At 46.4% G+C, this 25677-nt stretch overlaps 1 protein-coding gene across 1 annotated transcript in view; it reads right to left on the minus strand.

Moving 5' to 3' along the window:
* GLRA3 (glycine receptor alpha 3) overlaps nt 1–25677 on the minus strand; it is a 596907-nt gene that overhangs the window by 195749 nt on the left and 375481 nt on the right. The window contains exon 4 of the mRNA XM_069244590.1: nt 9317–9540. Within this exon, the coding sequence (XP_069100691.1) occupies nt 9317–9540 (224 nt within the window). The remainder of the gene's footprint in view (nt 1–9316; nt 9541–25677) is intronic.

The raw sequence follows: 25677 nt of genomic DNA on the forward strand, positions 1-25677 counted from the left end.
CCATGAAAAAGCATGGGCCTTTTCCACTTGAAAATAAACAGGTGCATTTCTAGGCAGGCTTTCTCTACTGTTAAGAGGAAACATTTCATGGTCCTCCATTGATGACTTTGCAAAATGGAAAGCAAATACAATCTGTTGGAAGCAGCAACAATGTTAATTATAGTGAATGATTGCACACTGGAATACAATGGACCTGGAGAGATTCCTGGTTGAAATAGAGGAAGTAGACATGGATGGAGCCCATTCAAATTCGAGCAACTAAGACAGGAGGTCAGAGGACAGAGACTTGGATGAGCAGCTTAGACGGGAAAATATTACACATAAATAGGCACAAGGAGGCAAACCCTGGCAATGGACACAGTCGAAGATTTGAGATAAATCAAACTTACCCCTTAAATTGTGAAGTAGGTTGGGTTTTGTGGACCACCTCCTTTCTCCATGTAGGCACCTTACTGCATGTCTTGACCACTGGTGACACTTGGGAGATGTCTCTTTGATCTATTGATTTATTAGTGGTGCCATAAGGCTGAGAAGGGGATGGGGAAGGTGAAAAGGACCACATCCTAAGTTACTGTGCAGGATAATAGAGGATTTGGCTTGTGCTCTTCCCGGGTTGTATCACACCAGATTTTCCAGGAATATCGCAAGCCAACAATTACTGAAAGGGCCGTACTGACTGATTCTAGTATTGCAATAGTCAATTTGTGCCAGCATAATCCAAATATTTGTGTCAAATGAATAACATTGTTCACATGAATGGATCAGCAGCCCTAGTGCACAGGTTAGGCTGCCAATCTCCATCTTACACCGTCCACAGTTAAAGCACATAGATTGACCAAGTGTATATAAGGCACATAACTACAGCATTAACTGGCTTGCAGAGTAGATACGCTTAGACCATCACTGGCAGCTAGAATCACATTACGTGCAACAAGTCACTTGTACCTCCCTTCATAACCATAGAGTAATATACTTCTAACTGCATCATCTCAGACATTCTAAGCATCAGCATAGATAAAGTCCTTAACTGGATACAACACAAAGCTGCACAAGAATATTCAGAATCTCACTACAAATGCATTATCTTTGGCATCCTTAAATGTCAATAGCCTAACCCAATATACTAAAATAAAGAAAGCTCTCACACTCACCGGCTGCAACAGACCTGACATCTCCCTGAATTCAGGTCAGGGCTGTAGGCAACATGGGCTGCCATTTCAGGCCTTTTGTACACCAGTGAGCACAGAAGAAAAGAAAACAAGGGCTTACTTTGGTCCTCCCAGCGTCCTCGTTGTCAGCGGCCTGGCTCTATTCCTCCCTCTGCCCCATGCTAATGGGCTGCTGGCGGAGGGAGGCCTGGATCAGGAGCTGGTGCTGGCAGAAGCTCCATGCTACTAACATTGGGATGAGAGTGCGCACTGCAGCCTAGTCATGGGCCACACAGAGCAAGCACTGACTGTCTGTGCTTGCGCTGTGTGGCCCATAACTGGGCTGCAGTGTGCATGCAGTGAGCTCTGGTCTGCTGGCAGGGCTAGCAGTGTTTTTTTAATCAAACTCCTCACTCCAAGCAGAGTGCCAAAAACTCCATTAGCTCCATCAGTGGAGTGAAGCTCACCACCCACCCCTACCCTACTAATGTTCCAATAAATATTGAGCACTTGAGCAAAAATACTAGATGATTAACTTTGGATATACAATCTATCTAGTTAATGGCAGACTCATTAAACTTAAAAGGAAGTTTGTTTCCTTGGCTAAAAGGCATCCCCATAGCTCTTTGTAGCTCATTTTGAAGTATTTGTGTACAACTTCTGTATTTATCTGAGATAAAGTGCTCCATATTGTACATTAAGAGTATACTGAAAATTTGATCTTCATTAAAGGCCCTTCATTAGGCGAGGAGGTCGGTGATCATGCAGAAGCACATGTTCGGTGCCAAGTACAGTTATAAAGGCCATTGTTGGAAATTACCATATTTTTTGTGGTACCGGAATAAACATTTTGCCTTGTCTGTTTTTGCTGCCTGTAAAACTCTTGGCACTTTATCCTTGTTAAGTAGTGGCTCCATTTGAACATGATAACATTGGCATACACCTGATTGTCATATTGAGCATAACTATAAGTCCCTAGAATATGGTACTGTTAGAAATTGGATCTCTAGTTGGTAATGGTTTGCACCATGTCTAAGAAGGGGCCCTCATTCTAGACAGGGCAAGGGAGTCACACAGCTAAGATAACCCCTGCTCACCCTTTGGTAGCCTGGCACAAGCAGTGTGGCTTATCTCAGAGGCAATGTGTAAAATATTTGTGCACACACAAACAGCAGCACAGTGAAAACACCACAAAAGTAGTCCACACCAGTTTAGAACAATAGCCAACATTTATCTGAGTAAAACAAGACCGAAATGACAAACATACAACATATACAAGTAAAGGTATGAATTTTCAAAGATTAAACCTTAGTAAAGTGCTTAGAAACAAAACAGCTCAGACTAAAACTATCACAGAGTCTTGACGGAGTCGTTCCCAAGAGTCTGATACCACTCGTGAGGGAGTGCGGGACGGTCACTAAGTCACCTGGACCCCAGGTAGAGTATCTTGGTAAATGATGTGGAAACAAGATGTTGGATGGAGTTGGGAAGGTGAGGCGTCGCTTGAGCTACTGGGAAAGTGAGGTGTTGGTTCCTTACTGCTAGGCAGGGAAGGTGAGGCATTGTTTCCTTACAGTTTCAGGGGAGGTAATGTGGAGTTGGTGGTGAGGGATCGGATCCTTACGACCCAATGGTGTCAATGAATCAAGGCAAGATGCAAGGTGTCTGCTTTTCGGTGTCGCAATCACTCCATGGGGTTACAGGTGCTGTGGCACAGTCGGTTGTCACGGATGTTGGTTTCACAGCACTCTAGACTCATGCTGTGGCAGGACTTTGGTGGCACTGCAGCTGCCTCTGGCCTGCGTTGCAGGTTACAGTCATTACACTCAGCGGGAACCACGACTTCGGTGCAGGCGGTGGCATGGAGTAGGAGAGTGGCAGCAGTTCCAAAATCAATCTAGAGTTGATGTGCTTAGTTTCTTCTTAGTTGCACCAGAGCTCACTTCCAGGAACTGGATTTGTCACCACTTAGCAAGTCAGGACTCTCAACAAGAGAGGCCAGGTGCTGGTAGGTGAAGACTTTGAGGACCATGAGACTTCTTAACAGGATTCAAGCTCAATTCAAGCCCTTGGAGAGCCTTGGAAAGCAGTATGTAGAAAGCAAAGTCCAGTCCTTTCACTCCCAGGACAGAAGCAGAAAGCCAGTACAACAAAGCAACAGGCAAAGTGACAGTGCCTCCTAGGGCATCCACCTCTTGTTCCTGGCAAAATGTACTCAGTTGTCTAGAAGTGTTCTTACAATGTGGTGTCAGAGGTCCAGTACTTATTCCCATTTCTATCTTTGAAGTAGGCAAACGTCAAAGAGAAGTCTTTGTAGTGCACAAGACCCTGCCTTTCCCAGACCTAGCCCCAGACGCACCCAGGGGGTTGGAGACTGCTTTGTATGAGGACAGGTACAGCCCTATGCAGGTGCAGGTGTCAGCTCCTCCCACCACTCTAGCTCGAGAAACAAAACTCACCTGAATTACCTACATATACCACCGTGGACGCAACCCCACACCAGATTCTGAACTCCTGGACCCCTATTACCAAAAGACTCATGAACTCCATCCACTCAGGAGCACCCTCTGGTCCATTCCCTCATCATATCTTTAACCTAGCCAGCACCTCCATACCACCTGAGCTCTGCTGGACCTTTAACCAATCCTTTGAGACTGCCACCTTCCCATCCGACTAAGATCAACCTGCTGCTCAGGAAACCCCCTACCGACCAACGAGAGCTGAAAATCTACAGACTCATCTCTCTTCTCCATGTCCCAGCCAAAGTAATGGAAAAGGCGGTCAACCAGCAACTCACTGAATTCCTTGAGACACACCAAATCCTAGACCCATCCCAATCCAGATTCAGAAGCAACCACAGCACCGAAACAGCACTCCTAGTAACCACCAATGTCATACGCGCCATACTACTAGACCATGGAGGCACTGCCACACTCCTCCTCCTCAACCGTACTGCTGAGTTTGAATCCACCTTCTGTGCCAGGCTACACAATGCTGCCATCTGGGATAAAGCACTGGAATGGACCAGGTCCTTCCTCGCCAGAAGAAAACAGAGTGTCAGACTACCGCCGCTCAAGTCAGGACCCAAAGACACATGCCTGCAGAGTGCCCCAAGGATCCTCACTCAGCCACAAGCTTTTCAACATCTACATGGCCCTGCTAGCCAAGATCATCAAACAACATGGGCTAAATATAGTGTCCTATGCCAGCGATACCCAACTGATACTCTCCCTGTCTGATGACCCTGTGAAGGCCAAGAGACATTTCCACTACCGGATGAAAGCAGTCGCTGCCTGGATCAAAGCCAACTGCCTCAAACTCAAATCGAACAAGTCAGAAATGCTCATAATCGACTCCACCCCTTCTGTCTGGAATGACTCCTGGTGGCCCAATGCACTGGGAAATGCCACTGCACCCACGGACCACGCTCACAATCTGGGCATCATCCTGGACTCCTCTCTATCCATGATCCACCAAGTCAACACTGTCTCATTGTCATGCTGTCACACCCTCTGACTCCGAAATTTTTTCCAGTGGATGCCCTATGACATGAGGAAGACAGTCACCCACGCCCTGTTCACTAGCAAACTGGACAATGGATACACACTCCATGCCGGAATCAACAAGAAACTACAACCAAGACTACAAAGAATCCAGAATGTAGCAGCCAGGCTCATTCTGGACATCCCCCAACACAGCCTCATCTCCTCCTACCTCAGAGACCTACACTGGCTCCCAGTCAACAAGTGCATCACATAGAAACTCCTGATCTACACCTACAAGACACTACACAACATAGGACCGGTGTACCTCAACCACCACCTCACCTTCTATGTACCCAACAGACAACTCTGTTCTTCCCAGCTCGCCCTCGCAGCCGTTCCCAAGATTGGGAAAAGCACAGCCGGGACATGGAACACGCTACCTCTCAAACTCAGGCAGACCGCATCACTGAAGCAGTTCAGGAAGGACCTCAAGACCTGCCTCTTCGATTGAGCACCATGCCCGTAAACAGCACTTTAAGATCTTACGGGAGATTAGTCATGCTTTAGAAATCACTGATTGATTGATTGAGGAAGACCCATCAGCCTGGTGATGGGTCATCAGGATATGCAGGGCACAGCTTAGTTACCATAGTATGTCTGTGTAAAGTGAATCCACAAAGCCCAACTGTCATCCTGACCCAGACATGTATTCCACAGATAGGCAGAGGAACACAATGGTTAAGCAAGAAAATGCCCACTTTCTAAAAGTAGCATTATTTCACTATCAGCACATGTAAAACACATCTTTACATGTCCTATAGTGCACCCTGTCCATGGGAGTGCCTTGGGCCTACTTTAGGGGTGACTTGCATGTAGAAAAAGAGAAGGGTTGGGTGTGTCAAGTGGGTGCACTTGCCAGGTTGACATGGCAGTTTAAACAAACAACCCAACTGTCAGTCTGACCCAGATGTGGATCCAACAGGCAGGCAGAGGCACACAATGGTTAAGCGAGTAAATACCCACTTTCTAAAAGTGGCATTTTCAAACAGACAGTCTAAAAACCAACTCTACCAAAGATGTATGTTTAAATTGTGAGTTCAGAGACCCGAAACTCCATACCTCTATATTCTCCCAATGGGAATCTGCACTTAAAAGATGTTTAAAGGCAGTCTCCATGTCTCCATGTTACCCTATGAGAGAGATAGGCCATGCAAAAGTGAAAAACGTCAGGACATGTAAAACACATCAGTACATATCCTACCTTTAACATACACTGCACCCTGCCTATGGAGCTACCCAGGGCCTACCTTAGGGGTGACTTACATGTACAAAAAGGGAAGGTTTGGCCTGACAAGTGTGCTCACTTGCCAAGTTGAATTGGCAGTTTAAAACTGCCACACAGATACTGCAATGGCAGGTCTGAGACATGTTTGCAGCACTACTCAGGTGGGTGGCATAATCAGTGCTGCAGACCCACTGGTAGCATTTGATTTACAGGCCATGTGCACACCAGGGGCACTAAACTAAGGACTTACTAGTAAATCAAATATGCCAATCATGGATAAATCAAATACCAATACATTTTAGACAGAGAGCATATGCACTTTAGCACCGGTTAGCAGTGGTAAAGTGTCCAGAGTCCTACAGCCAACCGAAACAAGTAAAAAAATAGGAGGAAGAAGGCACAAAGTTTGGGGATTAGTGTCAAGGTAAACATGTCTGCAGGCCTGCCACTGGTAGCCTGGCTGTGCAGACTGAAACTTCAAATTCAACCCATCAAAACAATCCCACTAGATAGTTATAAACCATTCTTATAAATATTAATAATACACACCTAAGTGGCCTTAAATGTCCATAAGTCAGGGTGCATGATATTCAAGGTAGGATAGGTAAACTTTTAATGTTAAACATGTTGTTAGGATGAAAAAGCCTTCAAAGCTAGTTTTACTTCAGACGGGTTAGCCGTTCCATAGGAAAGAATTTGTATGCAATATAAAATTTAATATTTACATTTCACTTAGGAAACAAATACAGAGTTTCTCTTTGGTTTAAAATATTGATTATAAGCCCAATTTATTGATAAAGTTAGAGCTCTAATAAATATTTTAGAACAGGTTATTTTAAAACGTTGCCTGTTAACCTGCCTAAAGCTTCTAGAAGCCCATTTGCATGAGCACCCAGCTATGACCCAGGAGCAGAAAATCTCCCTTAATGAGGTGTGAAATTGCCCCCAAAGCTGAGATAAAGGCCTTGGGTGTGGGGATGTGTTCTGCTTCACTGGCAGGCTAACCACCTCTGCTGTCTTCAAGAACTGAATTAAGTTCCAATAACCCTACACTATCACAGGCAGATGTAGGTAACACCTGGGCCTGACCCCTTCTTTTTCCCCATGGCCTTTAAGGCATCATGCCCAGTAGGAGAGCATCTGCACCAGGACTACTTTTGAGTGACCACAAAGGATCTTAGACCTCAGTTCCCCATAATCAACAATGGTGGCCACAGCCTACAGCCTTGCCTTGCTGAAGACTTTTTGCTCCAGAAAAGTTTCTAAGTGCGAAGGGAACTTCATGACCAGGTCCAAGTTGATTTTTGTATCTGAACCTCTCTACATTGTGGTCGGCCTTAAAACTTCTCCTTGTCCCAGTCAAGCTCAATTAGATGACAGCTGGTTGGCGCTTAACGCTTTTTGGCACTATGTTTCAATTTAAACTTTAAAAATCCAAACTCTCATTTTACTTATTTGTTTTTTTTTATTGTTTTGGTGTTGTTTATGTTTATTAAACTGGTTTCTATTGTTTGAAAGTGGTCTGAGTTTATATTTGTGATGTGTTTTGACTTTAATAATGTTTGATTACTGCATGCATAGTTTATACAAAGCCTCTAAGTTAGGCTGGATGCCATAGCAACTGGGGTCAGCTCAGATTGATTTAGTGGTTTAAGTGTTTCACCCTGACAAGGCTTGTGGCTATTGTTTGAGGTGGGTATTCACCCCCTCAACTAATAACCCAATTCCACACAGCCATGGACCGCTGATGTGATATGTAAGATATTTAATAATAGAGGGCACATAATGTCATATAATGTGTAGATTTTCTGTTTTTAAATTGCTCCCTTGAGACACCCTGACATTTTGTCAGTAGAGAGTGGTTACGTTATTTTACAGCTCCTCTTTGCTGTAAAGCAGTGCTGCTGTTAATTTCTTTCGTTGGCATCAAGATTTGGTCTCTTATCTGTCTCTCTGCTCCTCCTCCCTGCACCATCTCCGTCGTCAGGTTGTTTTGCTCTTAAAAGAGGCAGCACTGCTTTGATATTCCATATGCTACATGCAGGCCAGACAGCACTGACTGTTTTTTGCAGACAGAAAATGAAGGATGTTGGTGTAACGGACCTAGAGCACTTTTTCTGTATACCAGAAATAGTAACTGAGGTCACAAAGGGACTTACGTGTAGTAAAGTTAGTAATGAAGAGCCTCTGCACTTGTGGCAGAATTTCCTCGTTCAGGGTGGACTCTCCATATTGCGCACTATGTGCAGTGAGCATTGCGGACATTCCACCCTGAATGCAGAGAGTTCCCTGAGTGCAGAGTTTCCGCACTCGTAACTTTACTACGCATAAGTCCCTTAGTGAATCGAACCCTGAGAGCTTTACACAGGGATGCCAGCACAGAGTGACAATTTTTGACCTGACACATTTCATCTTACTTCATGCAGAAGCAGTCAGTATGCGTGACAGTGTGCATAGCGACATCATTAGTCACCAGTAATAAATTATTGTAAGTAAGTAGGATTAGGTGCATCAGTTTCTTACAACAGGTGCATTCTGGCAGCCAGGCATAGCTGTAATAAGAGAATAATGCACAAGGCAGCATACGGATTCAGTTTCTCATACATTATTTTACCGCTTCACATAATGTTTCCACTTTTCCTATTCAATTAACATTAGTTTAATAACCTCTCAGTGGTCCCTATTTCCAATAAAATTAAAGTAAATGTAATCTTTATTTTTGGACGTTCACTTCTTCCCGTGTATTTTCTAACTGGTACAGATTGGCACACTTTATAATCTATTTTGGTTGTATACCATCTGGTTTAATTTTTGCCTTATTATAGATATGACTGTAATGTCAAGTATGCTATCATTTGACTCTAGTAAAGTAGACACCTGCAAAAAATGACCCAGAATGAACGCTTGATTGAGACTGCGTACGTGTAAACAAAGTCAACCCGTGAACAAAGCCTCAGAATAAGAATATTCTGCGATTTTTATGTTCAGTGTCATGTCTGTTTTAACACTTATGTCCTAAATCTCTTTCCAAAGATATCGCCATATCCGATAGTAATAATAAATCTACTTCTATTGAGAGGATGCTTTTATAAGCGATATTAAGATCCTAGTATTTATAGTAAGATAGCTTTGTACACAATATTCTGATATACGACAGTTTTGTACTTAGTAACTATTGTATTGTGGGAGATTATTGGGTCCCATCAAGTCAAGTAGAGCTCTATATCACAACAGTTTGTAAAAGGAATGGCCTGGCCTGGAAACACTGTAATCGCTGTGATAAGAAACCTTTCACTCTCCCAGTCTGTACGTTATCCAAAAAGTCCAGTGTCTACCTTTTGGAGTTCTGTTTTCTATCCAAATGCGACTCACATACAATACATCTGTCAGTGTCTTACCTTATGGAATAAAGAACATTCCCATCTTTGAAGATGCGCAACAACTTGTTGTCTGTTGTAACTTCATGAAAGTTGGCTCCCTTTTCATTGGCGAAGAACAGATCAGGCTTCCATATGGAATCCAACATGGACGGATCTAAATCTAAAGAGTCGTCAGGGTATTCGCTGTACGCAAGACGTGGGTCATTCCACTTCTGACGCAGGAAAATATTTAGACGGTAATCCTGAAATTAGGAAGATGAAGAGCTGATACTTAAAGATACTTCATCATCATCAACAAAGTTTATTTCGGATATAAAAATCCATAAAATGTACACAATAAAAACATCGTTAAAAAAAATCACATTACATTCCACAAACATAAAGATACTTGAAATACATTATGAAATATATATTTGTATAACCTGTTTCACATGAGCACCAGAAACGTTGCGTTTCTAACGTGTGGCAACTTCCAGGGGCAGAGTGGTATTAATTTGCATTCACGCAATGAATGTGTAACAACCAGAACCCCAAAAGTGTACTGGTCTTACTGGGCCCCAAATCACAAAAACAAGTCATGCATTTATCCCTCTCGATGACTTTTGAGAATTCTCAAACATTCCCCGGGATATGCCCAGAGATGCACACAAGTCGCTGCTTTCCTGGCATTAGACTGGAAAAGCAAAATAAGGCCAACATTTGTATGACTCACCTCAATATTCTGTTTTTGATCTGATGCTCCGAAGACTAATATTTGTGGTACACAGCAATAAAGTGCAGCTGTACTGTAAAACAGTCACACAGTATCACCAAAACCTGAGAGGCATATGGAAAGGAGGTTGTAGGCTGCACCCAATGGAGAGGTATTGTTTCTCTATGCACTTCATGTTGAGGAATAAATCATCTCCACTTGGAGCATGTAAATTACTGTATATTAAATGGGAGATTGCAGCCCCTGTATAAAAGTCTGTCTCTAATTTCTTTATTATGGAGTTGTGGCATCTCCAGTCACCGCAGTCACCGGTATTAGCAAACTGATTAGTTGCTCAACTGTAATAAGTTATTAGATTTTATCGTAAAGTCACAATTCTTGCTGCCAGAGACAGCAGTTAAGGTGAAAGGCAGGCCACAGAGCAAAATAATGGCTGAGGTTTAAACAAGGGAAAACAGGACTGGCTTTTCATCGGTCTGACCTGAACAGCTGCCAGAAGAAAGAAGATATTTATTGCAACATGTTTATTTTTTGCATTGTTTGGGTCACTACAGACAGTATAGAGCCCCTCTGCATGTTTCAACACGATTTTGAGCTGCCACATTTTTAATCTGAATTTCAAAAACGTTATATCTCTTCTCTAGCGCAACTGTTTAGACTACTGCTGGACATTGCTACATGATGCAGCATGATGGGTTCGTAGCAGTTCTTCTCACTCCTTCCTGTGAGTAAATACTGGGAATGTCATGTTGCATCTTCTATTTAACAAATGGAGAGTTACACACAGGCTATAAGTTTGCTTTGGGGAACAAGTAGCCGATGTGCAAGTGCACATTTTTTTCCTTCTCCACAGGCTAAACGTTTTCTTTTTCCCTGGGGAGAAACCCATTCTCTTATCCTAGACAAAGAATGAGAGTATTTTATTACTTATCACCACCCCAGGAGAGTAAACCTGTGCCCATTTCCAGTGTACAAATGGGCCGCATTGGAGTTTGTAGCTCCAAAGCAAGTCGTTAGTCTCTGGCCGCCCACAAACTCTCAAGGCAAACAACTCCTTTAAGCACCCACTTCCCACGCCTATAGTTGTAGCCTAGAAGTACACTATGTTACACCCATTTTCACCTAGTAGTTTTCCTTTAGTGGATAGCTGTCAGGCGTGTATGAAGCCATTTTCAGCCATTAAATTAGGTATGTGGCCATAAATGTATTTTTAAACCGGACATGTACCTGCTGACTTTCTCCACTGTCCATGAAAAAATGGAAGCACCTTCAGGAATTTCATAAGCGTGATATGAAGTTAGGAGGATCCAAAGGACTCTTCTGGTCCCTAGGAAGTGACAGCCTCATTCTTAATGCACATTTTGCAGGACACCCTCTACTGTAATGGTTAAACAATGACAATGTATGTATTTTTGTGATAAGGGCTGTAAATGATTTCTTGGTAAGCATCTGTATTGGGTGAACTAATATTGGCACAAATGTTATCTTTAGTTCTGAGGCACAGAATGACACACAGTAGAAGGACAACCCCCTCTGATCATAGTGTAACTTGGAGTACAAGCCTATGCTTAGTGTTTCAGACGGCCTATGAATATCGGCAGCCATCATCATCACAGGCCATTTATATATCACTTTTGCACTTATAGAAACCATCATAAACAATTGGGATAAATATTTTGTTGAAGCATCACCTTTCTACCAGCTACTTTATAATATGTGCACTGAAAGATAGGGATGACCATCTACATGCTGACCACATGAAAAGAAAGTAGAAACATGGAAAACGGGGGAGTGTTTACCCCTTCATATCTTTGTGTTGACCTATAAAAGATCTCAATCTTTTAGACTCAGTAAAAATATGAAGGGTTTCATACCAGTTGATCTTTACCAGTGAGGCAGCAGTAAGCAGTGCTGGAAGAGACAGACCTCTCAGCTGTGTGATTACAAATCTCATTTGTCATAGACATATACTATTTTCCCAGGTTTTTAAAGCACATTTTTATCCGTAGGGTTTTATCTTCATGCATTAAACAGGTATATCTCTATTTCCCTTTTTCCAATCTTGACCATTATTGTGGCATTTTGGGCCTCAATATGATGGCTGTCGGTCTGAAAACCCTGGTGGTCAGACCTCCAGCACCACATGGATCGGTGATCCTGACAGGCTGAAGGTGGCAGATATCGTGATCCACTAAGGCAGCGCTGCATGCATTGTTGCCCTGCGGGTTATGACCTCATTCACTGCCATGAAAAGCCTGGGGGAGAACATGTACAGGGGGCCACAGAGGGGCCCCTCCACTTCCCAAGCACTTGGCATGGGCAGATTGTGGGCAGGCAGTGAACATTGCGAGGGTGCTGGTGCACCCTTCAGGCTACAGCACTGCCCCTGGCTTGATTACGAACCGGAGACAATGCTGTAGCCTGTTTCCCACTAGGCAGATGGACAGAAACAGAGGTTTCCACCCACCAGCCTAGCAGGAAACGCCTAGGAAACGAAGGCGGCAGCCACCCTGTCTGAAGTTTGATGGACAGGCTTTTTCTGTCCATCAAACTCATAATGAGAGCCTTTTTTAATCATCCTTTTTTGCGTTTTCACTAAATAAGCTTGAGAATTTCATTATTTTTTGTAACTAATGTAATATTTCTTGTTGCTGCTTAAATACATGACATGTTTCCCTGGTAAAAAGCCTGCTGCTTGTGCTACAGCCATCTGGGGTTCAGCTTAGGTTTTCTCATTGAAACTCTATTTTAACAACACAGAATCCTAAATCACGTTATCAATTTTCAATCCTAGGAAAAAATCTGGATCTAATACTACACAACACTGTACTTTGTACATATAGAGCCTATCCCTCCTTTTTAATATTATATTATTCTTAAAAATGTGTACTCACTTGTTCATGTTGAATTCACAGTTTCATACAGTCTGTGGATCTACTTAGATCAGTGATAAACTCAGGGGCACAAGGTGCTGGAAAATCTATATTTGTGATAAAATGTGATTCATAAAGCTGGTAGGCAATACTGGCTTCACTTTACAAATACTCTCTTCAGATCAAAACCCAATTTCCTGGAGGGGCAACATAATGAGGCTACTGCATAAAAAGGGTCCACAAATATCATCAACATTATAGGTAGAGGCCTCTTCTAGATACTTCAGAGAACGTATTCGCTAAAGCAGAATTCGAGATTTTGTTGACCTAGATAAATGGAAAGAGCGTCCTACAATTGGAAAAATCAGTGTTTGCAAACAGCTTTCCAGGCTGGATAATCTGACTGAACTCAATGTAATACTGGAAAAGTTTATGCAACATGAAAGGCAGATGATTTTTGCCGTCTTCATTGATTTCTTGATTACTTTTTACAGAGTTGATAGTTCTTCATTGTTAGATAAACTGTCCTCTTTAAGGATTTCAGCCTATATCCTAAGAATATTAATGGCATTTGTTAGACTTTTCATCCTTGGCATGGTCTCCCTTAACTTTTTGCCTCTGTTCCCCAGGTTGTTGATGTGTGCTGGATTCTGATTTTACTGTTTGTGTTACTCTGGGCACTTTACCACTGCTACCCAGTGCTAAAGTGGCAGGGCTCATTTACAAAATGTGTCTGTAATTGGCTTATCCATGATTGGCATATTTGGTCTACTAGTAAGTCCCTAGTAAAGTGCACTGGAGGTGCCAGGGCCTGTAAATCAAATGCTATTAGTGGGCCTGCGGCACTGGTTGTGCCTCCCACATAAGTAGCTTTGTAATCATGTCTCAGACCTGCCACTGCAGTGTCTGTGTGTGCCGTTTTAACTGTAAATTCGACTTGGCAAGTGTACCCACTTGTCAGGCCTAAACCTTCACCTTTCTTACATGTCAGACACCCCAAAGGTAGGCCCTAGGTAGCCCCAAGGGCAAAGTGCAGTGTATGGTTAAGGTAGGACATATAGTAATGTGTTTTATATGTCCTGACAGTGAAATATTGCTAAATTCGTTTTTCACTGTTGCAAGGCCTGTCCCTCTCGTAGGTTAACATGGGGGGTACCTTTAAATATGATTAAAGTGTAGATTACCTTTGGGAGCAGATGGACATGTGGAGTTTGGGGGCTCTGAGCTCAAAATTTTAAAATACTTCTTTTAGTAAAGTTGTTTTTGAGATCGTGTGTTTGAAAATGCCACTTTTAGAAAGTGAGCATTTTCTTGCTTATACTATTTCTGTGACTCTGCCTGTTTGTGAATTCCCTGTCTGGGTCAGTTTGACAGTTGGGCTGGTTGCACCTCACACTAGACAGTGACACAAAGGGAGCTGGGGTGTAGTCCTCATTTCCTGATGAGCCATCTATGCTAGGAGGGAGGGGAGAAGTGGTCATTCACACCTAAAAGGGCTGTGTCTGCCCTCACACAATGCAGTCTCCAACCACCTGGTGAGTGCCTGGGGCCTGGCCTGGGCAAGGTAGGATTTCACAACTTTACTATGAAGTAGGCCTACTTCAAAGGAGAAATTGGGTATAAGAAGGGCACCCAAAACCACATACTTTAGAACACTTCTGGAAACAAGAGGAACCTCTGCCTGGAGAGGAGCTGAAGAACTGAGGCAGAAGAGTTGCCCTGCCTGTGTCTGTCCTTTGTGGAGCTATCCTGCAGTTGCTGCTTCTGCCAGAGTAAAAGGGCAAAGACTGGACTTTGTGTGTCTTCCATCTTGCGAAGAACTCTCCAAGGGCATGATTTAGAGCTTGCCTCCTGTTGTTTGAAGTCTCAGGGACAGCAAAGACTTCTCTCTGCCAGCATCTGGAATTTCTGGAGAGACTCCTACTCTACCCTGTGGTGTCCATCCAGTTGCTGGGATCCTGAAAGGAGAAGCTGGCAGCCTAAGAGGAGGAAATCTAGGCACAGAGCGCCGTGAGGGGAAAAGATCGACGCAACTCCGATCTACGGCTGAAGAAATGACCCGCCGCCGTCTCAGTGGCTGAAAATCGATGCACGCTGGAAACGCGACCAAAGAATCGACGCACGGAGCTGGAGGAACGACGTACAGCATCGCTGATGGAGGCTGGGAGATCGCAACCTGCGCTGCGTGGTTTTTGGTTCATCGTGGTGCTGGATTTCTCTATGCAAGTACTGCTGGGTGTGTAAAAACAATGCAAGGTCTGCCCGGACCCGACAGGGCTGACTGGATCAACGCATTGCTCTCCTGCGGAGAGAAGAAATGACTCATCCCGAGCCGATGAAAGGAGAAATGATGCAAGGTCTCGCTCGTGATTAAAATCTACGCATCGCAAGCCCTTTTTGATGCACACTCGTCCGTGCGGGGTTATTTTTGACGCACCCAAGGTACTTTTTCACGCTAACAGTGTTAGTGTGTGTTTGAAACTACTTAAAGACTCTTTTTGATTTTTAATTAAACTTGACTTGTGCATTGAGGATTCTTGTCATTTTTGTCTTGTTTTGTTTAGATAAATATTTCCTATTTTTCTAAACCTGTGTTGTGTCATTTTAGGTGTTTTCATTAAGATACTGTGTGTGTTGGTACAAATACTTTACACCTAGCACTCTGAAATTAAGCCTACCGCTCTGCCAAGCTACCAAGGGGGTAAGCAGGGGTTAGCTGAGGGTGATTCTCTTTTAGCCTGACTAGAGTGAGGGTCCTTGCTTGAGCAGGGGGTAACCTGACTGTCAACCAAAGACCCCATTTCTAACAGCATTGAATATAGATAACTGGTTTTGGGTACTTCAAAGTGTTAGAACAGGTTTGTATAGGAAATTTAAAACTGTGAAAGGTTCAAAGCAGGAATTAGTTTTACCCATGTTTTTCCCTATATATATTTATGACATGCCTGCCATTTTGACCATATCTAACAGTTTCTGTGCAATGTGCTGCTGTCACTGACTAGACATATTGCTTATGTGGGTGACATTATTTTTCAAGATCAATTGCAATCCGTTTTCAATGGAGCCTCTCTGTCATTATGCATATGCACATTTCTTAAAAAATAGTACTCATAAAAGGAAGATCATGGTGTTTCACAGAGACAACAGATTGGCCTTTGCCTTTAACTGGAAAATAGGCAATGCAAGTCTGTAAAGAGTCTCCAGTTGCATATATTTTGAGAAAGCTCTGTCACATAACTTGTCACTGAATCCTCCCAAAATGTAACACCTAGGAAAAGTCAGTGTTTCTGTTGCCAGTGTGCTCTATCCAGTACAGGAAAACTCAGAATCATAGGTATATATTAACAGTGTACTGTTCAGATATCTTACCAACTCTGTTATAAAGCCTTGAATGTTATCTATGGGAAAATTGGCTTTTCTGAATAAAATTTATAATAAGATCTCAAAAGGATTTAGTCAACTTGGAATTAAGCAAATCACCTCACATTAATTTACTATTACATCAAACCTTAAGTTTCCTTAAAGCTATAAAAACCAAATTTCTTTGTATTTGGAAGACGGTCCAACCCTAACACTTGGAAAAGCTGTTTAACTGTTTTTAAACAAATCATTCGAACTACCAAGTATATCTTCTCAAAAACAAGCATCTTATAGAGAATTGGGATATATAGATTGGTGTATTCTTTATGCCCAGAAAACCCCCAGATCATTAATTTGCTGTAGGTAAATCTTCTGGTCGGCTGTGGAAAAGAGAGACACCACTGTTAATGTGAGTTTTAACTGAGTTTGCTAAGTGTGCAAATAAAGACTCTACATAAGTGGGCAAGTTTAAACAATGGTTTGGCTAATTCAGATTCAGAAAAAATAATAAAATATAAATAGACACCATTAGTCAAGGGATACAAAAGTTTGTAAAAAAGGAAATATGTTTAATTAAAAAAACAAATCAAAAGGTAGGGCACTAAATGCCAGTGAAAAATGCATTTTTTTAAATAAATTTTCAAGACTCCCTCATAAGTGCAGGCAGGACCGGGGCACTGCAGGTTTCTTTCTGTTCCACGTGTACATGCAGTTTAAAGTTGGTTATTGTTGAGGGTAGTGTTGTTTTGCTCTGAGGAGCATGGCCGTGTAAGAATTGGTTTTGTGGTTGAGCAGGTGGAAGCCCACTCAGGTAACAACCACATTCTTTGTATACTGATGACCTTTACTTGTGATTCATCTCTTCTCACCAGCTAACATTAGTACCTGTTCCTTTACAAGAAAATCCTGAAAGAAAAAACAAATAGATCGCAGTCTGGTTCTGGCTTTTTGAGCAATAGATGGTAAAGCATGCACTTGAGTAATTGAGAGGTTGATGTGAAGATGTGTGAAATCTACATCAAACTGGAGTCCCCCCTACAACAGGTTGTTAATACATGAAATAAGATTGTTTGTGATTGCCTTCTGTGCCTTTGTAATATGTAGAGGGTGTGAGGAATTCACAAATTTTCTTTTGCAATATTACAGCAAAAGTATGCAAAATTATGTGTAATTAAGTGAAATACAAATTTGTCACTTTCCACTATATTTTAATGCAAAATTAGCCTTTGTGTCAATATTTGATGCAAGGACATATATAAACAGACACTCAGCGGACAACAGCTACAAGTATTTTATTGTTCATGTGCACCCGATGCAACTCATTTTCAATAGATTTTTTATCACAAATGGAGTACAATTACACGAAGTGGCATAATGCTTTAATTTCAGGAAACTCACATAATGTAACTTTCCAGAAATTACGGAAGTTACTCTGGCCTAATTTAAATTTTGTTCAGGCCTAATAACTTCTACAAATCTTTGGTTGGAGCATTGTGCTCTTCAGGTCCCCACATTTCCAGTTTAAGATTTTGAATTGATTTTCTTGTGTCTGTAAGTTCTCGGGAGTTACTAATTATTAGGCTAAGATTTGAGACTTAGGCCCTCATTACAACATTGGTGGTAAAAGACGCTTACCGCCGTGCAGAAGACCGCCAACACACCGCCGCGGCCGCGGAATCCCGCCACAGCTATTACGACCCACTGAATCCGTCAAAATTGAGACACCCACACACGTCCACCACACCAAAGGTCAGTGATAAACTGGTGAAAACAAAACCTCCACCATCACGCAAACAGAAATACGCCCACACTATCACGACACACAAATCCATGCGGCGGTCTTTCAACCGCGGTATTCCATTGGCGGTACACACCGCCACGCTCAAAATACACACAAATTGACAAAACACTGCCACATTGGACAATTCGAAATACACCCACCTGATACACATACATACACCACTCCCACACACCCATTACAATATAAAACTCACACCCACATCACCCACAAACCCCTATGACCAAAATACAGAAAGAAGGCCAGAGAGACGCGGCAAACTACTACCAAGCATCCACAGGCACACAATACCATCACCCACATAACTTCTACGCACCTCACACAACACACCACTAAATACACACACCACCCCACACATCACCCACACCATTCCATGGCACGGCAAAGACACCCCATGTTTCTGAGGAGGAGCTCAGGGTCATGGTGGAGGAAATCGTCCGGGTAGAGCCACAGCTATTCTGATCACAGGTGCAGCACACCTCCATAGATAGGAAGATGGAGCTATGGCGAAGAATAGTGGACAGGGTTAACGCAGTGGGATAGCACCCAAGAAATAGGGATGACATCAGGAAGAGGTGGAACGACCTACGGGGGAAGGTGCGTTCCGTGGTCTCAAGACACCACCTTGCGGGTCAGCGGACTGGCGGCGGACTCCCACCTCCTCCCCGACAACTAACAACATGGGAGGAGCAAGTCTTGGCGATTCTGCATCCTGAGGGCCTCGCAGGAGTAGATGGAGGAATGGACACTAGTAAGGCAATGTGTTACTACTATATTCCCCACCCTACCTGCATGCAATCACTTACCCCCACCCTCGCCCTCACCCCCATCACTCCAACTCCTCACAAATGTCCCAATATCACAAACCACACATACCAACACCAAGCCCTGCATGCAACAACAAAGCATGGACACCCATCACCAAAGCATGGCCACTGCACATACCGATACACCCCCCTAAACCACCAACACACAAGGTCCCACACAGGAATGCAAGCACTGGGTACACGGTCACCCACCCATTGCACACCATGGCACACACAGATGCAATAAACATCCTTTTATACCCCTGCAGGACCCCTACCTAACGTCACCAGACAGGAGGGTCCACACATGTCCACACCACCAACAGAAGAGGCCCATGACAGCAGCTCTGTCCAACTGGATCTAGATGACCAGCACGGCCCATCTGGGACCTCGGGACAGTCGGTTCCCATCACACTGGCACAGGCCAACACAGAGCTTCCCCACTCTGGAAACACAAGCACAGCACCCACCAAGCGGCCCATACCTCTGTCCCCAGGACACGTCAATCATCAGTGTGTCCAGCACTACAGGGAACCCAGAGTAACCCACCACCCCTACAACAACAGGGACCTGGGGGCAGTGGCAGTGGGCACACGGTCCAGGGGACAGAGGCCCAGGAACACAGGGGAACTGGGAGGGCTGCTGTGCGACAGGGGGAGGACAGGCCCAGGGAACCCACTCTCCACGAGGCCCTCTCCAACATCATGGGAGCCTACCACCATTCCCAGGAGACGATGGCAACGGTACTGGTCAAGTTTCAGGAGACCCAGTGGCTGCAGAAGGAGCAGAATTTGGGCTTCAGGGAGGAACTCAGATCCATCAATTCCACCCTGGGCACCATCGTAGGGGTGCTAAAGGAAGTCCTCAACACCAGGAGGGACACTGTGACACAACAAGGGGCCCCTGACACTAGCCTGGACGATGAACTGCCCACCACCTCCGCCGGCGCTGGTGGACAGGAGGCACCGCCACAGGACCACCACACCAGCACCCCACCCCCTGCAGAGGGAGAACCACCCCGCAAACAGTCACTGAGATCCAGGACAAAGACAGAGAACGATGCCAAGACCCCCGCCAAGAAATGAGGCCACCCTGATTGTCATCCTTCTGCCCCACATTGTCACCCTGTCCATTATCAAACTGCCCCTGCTCCACTTCCTATACCCATTTTGGCAATGCACCTGTGAGGCTAATAGACTGGAATCTGCCATGGACATTCCTCCACCATCACCCCTCACCATTTTACAGCACCCTCCAATATTGAGCACTTAAATAAACACCCTTAAAGCACAAAATAATCTGGAGACTGTGATTTCAAAATAGTGTATTAGCAATTACAGTGTCAAAATGCTCTTTCAATTGTAATGTCAACATACCTATGTCACACAGCTCTAGTCCATGAGGAAACAAAGCAGATGTCACACAATGGGACCCACATCTGTGAAATCGTAAGGGAAAGTGACAACTCAGTGACCATACACTTGGTGAAAACAACAGGCAGTAGAGAGGTATTAGTGTTAAAGTACATGTAGTAGGCAGGTTTGTATTCTTACCTGTGTCTCACTGGAAGTATTGCAGGATCACAGAGTTCCTGTTGTCGATGTCCTCTTCTTCTGCTTCCTCGTCTTCACTGTCCACAGGCTCCACAGATGCCACAACACCTCCATCTGGACCATCCTCCTGCAGAATAGGCACCTGTCGTCGCAAAGCTAAGTTGTGAAGCATACAGCAGGCCACGATGATCTGGCACACCTTCTTTGGTGAGTAGAATAGGGATCCACCTGTCATATGGAGGCACCTGAACCTGGCCTTCAGGAGGCCGAAGGTCCACTCTATAATCCTCCGAGTTCGCCCATGGGCCTCATTGTAGCGTTCCACTGCCCTTGTCCTGGGATTTCTCACTGGGGTCAGTAGCCATGACAGGTTGGGGTAACCAGAGTCACCTGCAAATGGTGAGGGACAACTGTTAGACACACACTAACCTGTAGGGATATCCCCAGACAACCATTCCCACTGACTTGCTTCCAGGTGCTCACCTAACAGCCACACACGGTGCCTCTGGAGTTGCCCCATCACATAAGGGATGATGCTATTCCGCAGGATGTAAGCTTCATGCACTGAGCCAGGGAATTTGGCATTAACATGGGAGATGTACTGGTCGGCCAAACACACCATCTGCACATTCATCGAATTATAACTCTTCCGGTTTCTGTACACCTGTTCACTCCTGCAGGGGGGGGGTACCAAAGCCACATGTGTCCCATCAATGGCACCTATGATGTTGGGGATATGTGCCAGGGCATAGAAATCACCTTTCACTGTAGGCAAATCCTCCACCTGAGGGAAAACGATGTAGCTCCGCATGTGTTTCAGCAGGGCAGACAACACTCTGGACAACAGGTTGGAAAACATAGGCTGGGACATCCCTGATGCTATGGCCACTGTTGTTTGAAATGACCCACTTGCAAGGAAATGGAGTACTGACAGCACCTGCACTAAAGGGGGGATTCCATTGGGATGGCGGTCTGCTGACATCAGGTCTGGCTCCAACTGGGCACACCGTTCCAGGATTGTGGCACGATCAAGCCTGTAGGTGATGATCACGTCTTTCCTCCATTGTCGACAGGTCCACCAGCGGTCTGTGCACCGGAGGATGCCGCCATCTCCTCACATGTCCCAGCGGATGGTGCCTATGAAGGATAACAGCGAGCACAGAGTCAACCAACTCAGATGTACGTACCCACAGCTTACACAGAACCTGAAGGAACCGAACTCCAGTGCAGGAGCGACCCCCAGGAGGCCCTCTTCCTAACCCAGGTGGTGGCTACCCCGAGGAGCCCCCTCTTTGCCTGCCTGCATCGCTGAAGAGACCCCTGGGTCTCCCATTGAATCCTATTGCAAACCTGACACCTGTTTGCACACTGCACCCGGCCGCCCCTGTGCCGCTGAGGGTGTACTTTCTGTGCTTGCTTGTGTCCCCCCCGGTGCCCTACAAAACCACCCTGGTCTGCCCTCCGAAGTCACGGGTACTTACCTGCTGGCAGACTGGAACCGGGTCACCCCTATTTCCATTGAAGCCTATGTGTTTTGGGCACTACTTTGACCTCTGTACCTGACCGGCCCTGAGCTGCTGGTGTGGTAACTTTGGGGTTGCCTTGAACCCCCAACGGTGCGCTACCTTGGACCCAACTTTGAACCCTGTAAGTGCTTTACTTACCTGTGAACCTAACAAATACTTACCTCCCCCAGGAACTGTTGATTTTTGCAGTGTGTCCATTTTTAAAATAGCTTATTGCCATTTTTGCCACAACTGTACATGCTATTGTGATGATTCAAAGTTCCTAAGATACCTGAGTGAAATACCTTTCATGTAAAGTATTGTTTGTAAATCTTGAACCTGTGGTTCCTAAAATAAACTAAGAAAATATATTTTTCAATATAAAAACCTATTGGCCTGGAATTTGTCTTTGAGTGTGTGTTCCTCATTTATTGCCTGTGTGCGTACAACAAATGCTTAACACTACCCTCTGATAAGCCTACTGCTCGACCACACTACCACAAAATAGAGCATTAGAATGATCTCTTTTTGCCACTATCTTACCTTTAAGGGGAATACTATTTCTTACTCTGAAATAGTATATACAGAGCCAACTTCCTACAGTAATAACTTTTCATTTTCCCCTGTACAATTCCTGTAGGTCAGTGCCCACCAGAAGAAGGATGTTTGGCGTGCCATTGCCAAAGAGGTCCGGACCCTGGGGGTCTATCACAGATGGAGCACCCACTGCCGTAAGAGATGGGAGGACATTCGCCGCTGGAGCAAGAAGACGGCGGAGGCCCAGCTGGGGATGGCCTCCCAATGTGGGAGGGGTGCCCGTCGCACCATGACCCCCCTGAGTTCAAGGATCCTGGCGGTGGGGTACCCGGGGTTGGATGGGCGCTTGAGGGCATCACAGCAGCCACAAGGGGGTGAGTACACTCTCATTCAGCTGATTCAGCGCGCAGTGAAGGTGTCTGGGTGGGGGAGGTGGGCTGTGGGTTTCCCTAGGCCAGGGCGAGTGTGCTAGTTAGGTCCCCTTCTTCTGGCAGACCCTGTGCCACCCCACCCCACCTGTGTACAGTGCCAACTACACCTAGTCAGGCTCCTGTGACATCCATGTGTGCAGATGTCGGCCATAGCCTTGTAGGCCATGTCCCAGGGATTGAACAGTGGACCCCAAGTGCGAGGCATAGTGCAGTGGGCTTCTGTGTCTGTCATGTCCGCCTACGGAAGCGGTAATGCATGCACTCAACATGTCTTTCTTCTGTCATTCCCCCCCCTTTTTGTGGTCTCCCTGTTCTTGTTGCATTAACATCATCAGGCGGAGGAGCAGTGGCACCGGAGCAGGACGGAGCTGCATCCCACATGGCCCTGTAGGGCGAGACTACGGACTCCGAATTCAGCAGTGGGACGGAGGGCGAGGGGAGCTCCATGCGGGGACAGGAGCTGAGACCAGTGATACGGACTCGTCCTCTGATGGGAGCTCCCTTGTGGTGGTGGCCACATCTGTGCCCCCCACATCTACAGGTACAGCCGCCACCCCACCTACCAGCACTGCCCTCCCAGCAGCCCCTCAGCCTTTGCCCCATTCCCGCTCACCCAGGAGGGTGGGCATCACCTTCACCCCAGGCACCTCAGGCCCTGCCCCAGTCACCCCTGCTGCCCTCAGTGAGGAGGCCATTGACCTCCTCATGTCCCTCACTGTTGGGCAGTCTACCATTTTGAATGCCATCCAGGGTGTAGAGAGGCAGTGGCAACAAACAAATGCATTCCTGGAGGGCATTCATTCTGGTCAGGCGGCCCTTCAGCGAGCTTTTCAGACTCTGGCCTCAGCACTGATGGCAGCTATTGTCCCTGTCTCTAGCCTCCCCCCTCCAACTTCCTTCACCCAGACCCACATCCCTGTACCTGAGGCTACCCCAAGCACACTATCAGACCAGCATGCACACACGTCAAAACACAAGGGAAGCTCTGGCAAACATAAGCACCACACATCCCACAGGCACTCACGCAAGCATCACACATTTGCAGACACACCAACATCCACTGCCTCCACTGTGTCCCCTCCTGCTCATCTCCCTCCTCCCTCCCAGTCTTGTCTCCACTCACACCTGCATGCACATCTACAGCCACTACTTCCATCACCAGCACACACACCACCACACCCCGCTCACGTGTAGTCACCACCCCCACTACTATTCACACGTCCCCTGTGTCCACTCCCAGTGTGTCTGTGACTCCACCTCCCAAGATACACAAACGCAGGCACACACCCACCCAACATCCATCCACCTCACGACAGCCTCCAGCGCATGCACCTTCACCAAAATCACCAAACGAACACCTCCTACAATCACAACCTCTTCCTCCACTCCCAAACCCCCTCCAGCTACCCGTCCCAGTGTTCCCAAGAAACTTTTCCTGTCCACCCTTGACCTCTTTCCCTCACCTCCCCCACCCCGTCAGTCTCCTAGGGCCCGACTCTCCAGGTCCTAAGCTAGCACCTCAGCCACAACATCTCTGGGACCAGTGGTGCCAGTAGTCACCGGATTCTGGAGTGCACCAGGCAGCAGGGCAGCCAGTGTGGCCAGGAGCCACAGCACGGACAGTCCCCCACCTGTCAAGCATCAAAAGTTGGCCAGTGCCCAGGAGAGGGGGAAGACTCCAGCCACCAAAGCCGCTCCCAAGGGTACAGGTGGGAGTGTGGAGTCAGCTGCGACACCTTCCAAGGTGGGGAAAGGGCACAAGAAACTCAGCAAGTCTGGGAAGAGCAGTACGGCGGAGAAGACCGCCATCAACCCCGCTGCCCAGGAGGCAACCGCCATCATCCCCGCTGCCCAGGAGGCCACCGCCATCAGCCCCGCTGCCCAGGAGGCCACCGCCATCAGCCTTGCTGCAAAGGAGGCCACCGCCATCAGCCCCGCTGCCCAGGAGGCCACGGCCATCATCCCTGCTGCCCATGAGGCCACCGCCATCCGCCCCGCTGGGCCAGAAAGGACCGCCAGCACCATCCCCGCTGGGCCAGACAGGACCGCCAGCACCAGCCCCGCTGGGCCCGACAGGACCGCCAGCACCAGCCCCGCTGGGCCAGACAGGACCACCAGCACCAGCCCTGCTGGGCCAGAAAGGACCACCAGCACCAGCCCGCCTGGGCCAGAAAGGACCGCCAGCACCAGCCCGGCTGGGCCAGAAAGGACCACCAGCCCCGCTGGGCCAGACAGGACCACCATGGGCCAGACAGGACCGGCAGCACCAGCCCCGCTGGGCCAGAAAGGACCGCCAGCACCAGCCCCGCTGGGCTAGACAGGACCGCCAGCAGCTGAGTCGCTGCCAAGGGCCCCGCCGCAACAAGCACCGATGAACACGACACCGCCGCCACAAGCACCTCTGTCGATGAACACGACACCGCCGCCACAAGCCCTGCTGAACAGGACACCACCACCACAAGCACTGCTGCCAAGGACACCGCCGCCACAAGCACCTCTGGCCCATGAGCGCCAAGGGCACTGACACTACTGCGTCCACCACGAGCAGGATGAAGCACTCTGCGCACAAAGCCCCCTCCAGAACCAGTGGAGATTTACATCCACTACCTCTGTCCTTGGCAGGATGAAGCACTCTGGGCACAAAGCCCCCTCCAGAACCAGTGGAGAAAGGCATCCACTACCTCTGTCCTTGGCAGGATGAAGCACTCTGGGCACAAAGCCCCCTCCAGAACCAGTGGAGATTTACATCCACTACCTCTGTCCTTGGCAAGATGAAGCACTCTGGGCACAAAACCCCCTCCAG

This window comes from Pleurodeles waltl, chromosome 1_2 (assembly GCF_031143425.1).
Source record: "Pleurodeles waltl isolate 20211129_DDA chromosome 1_2, aPleWal1.hap1.20221129, whole genome shotgun sequence".
In the NCBI taxonomy this organism is placed as follows: domain Eukaryota; kingdom Metazoa; phylum Chordata; class Amphibia; order Caudata; family Salamandridae; genus Pleurodeles; species Pleurodeles waltl.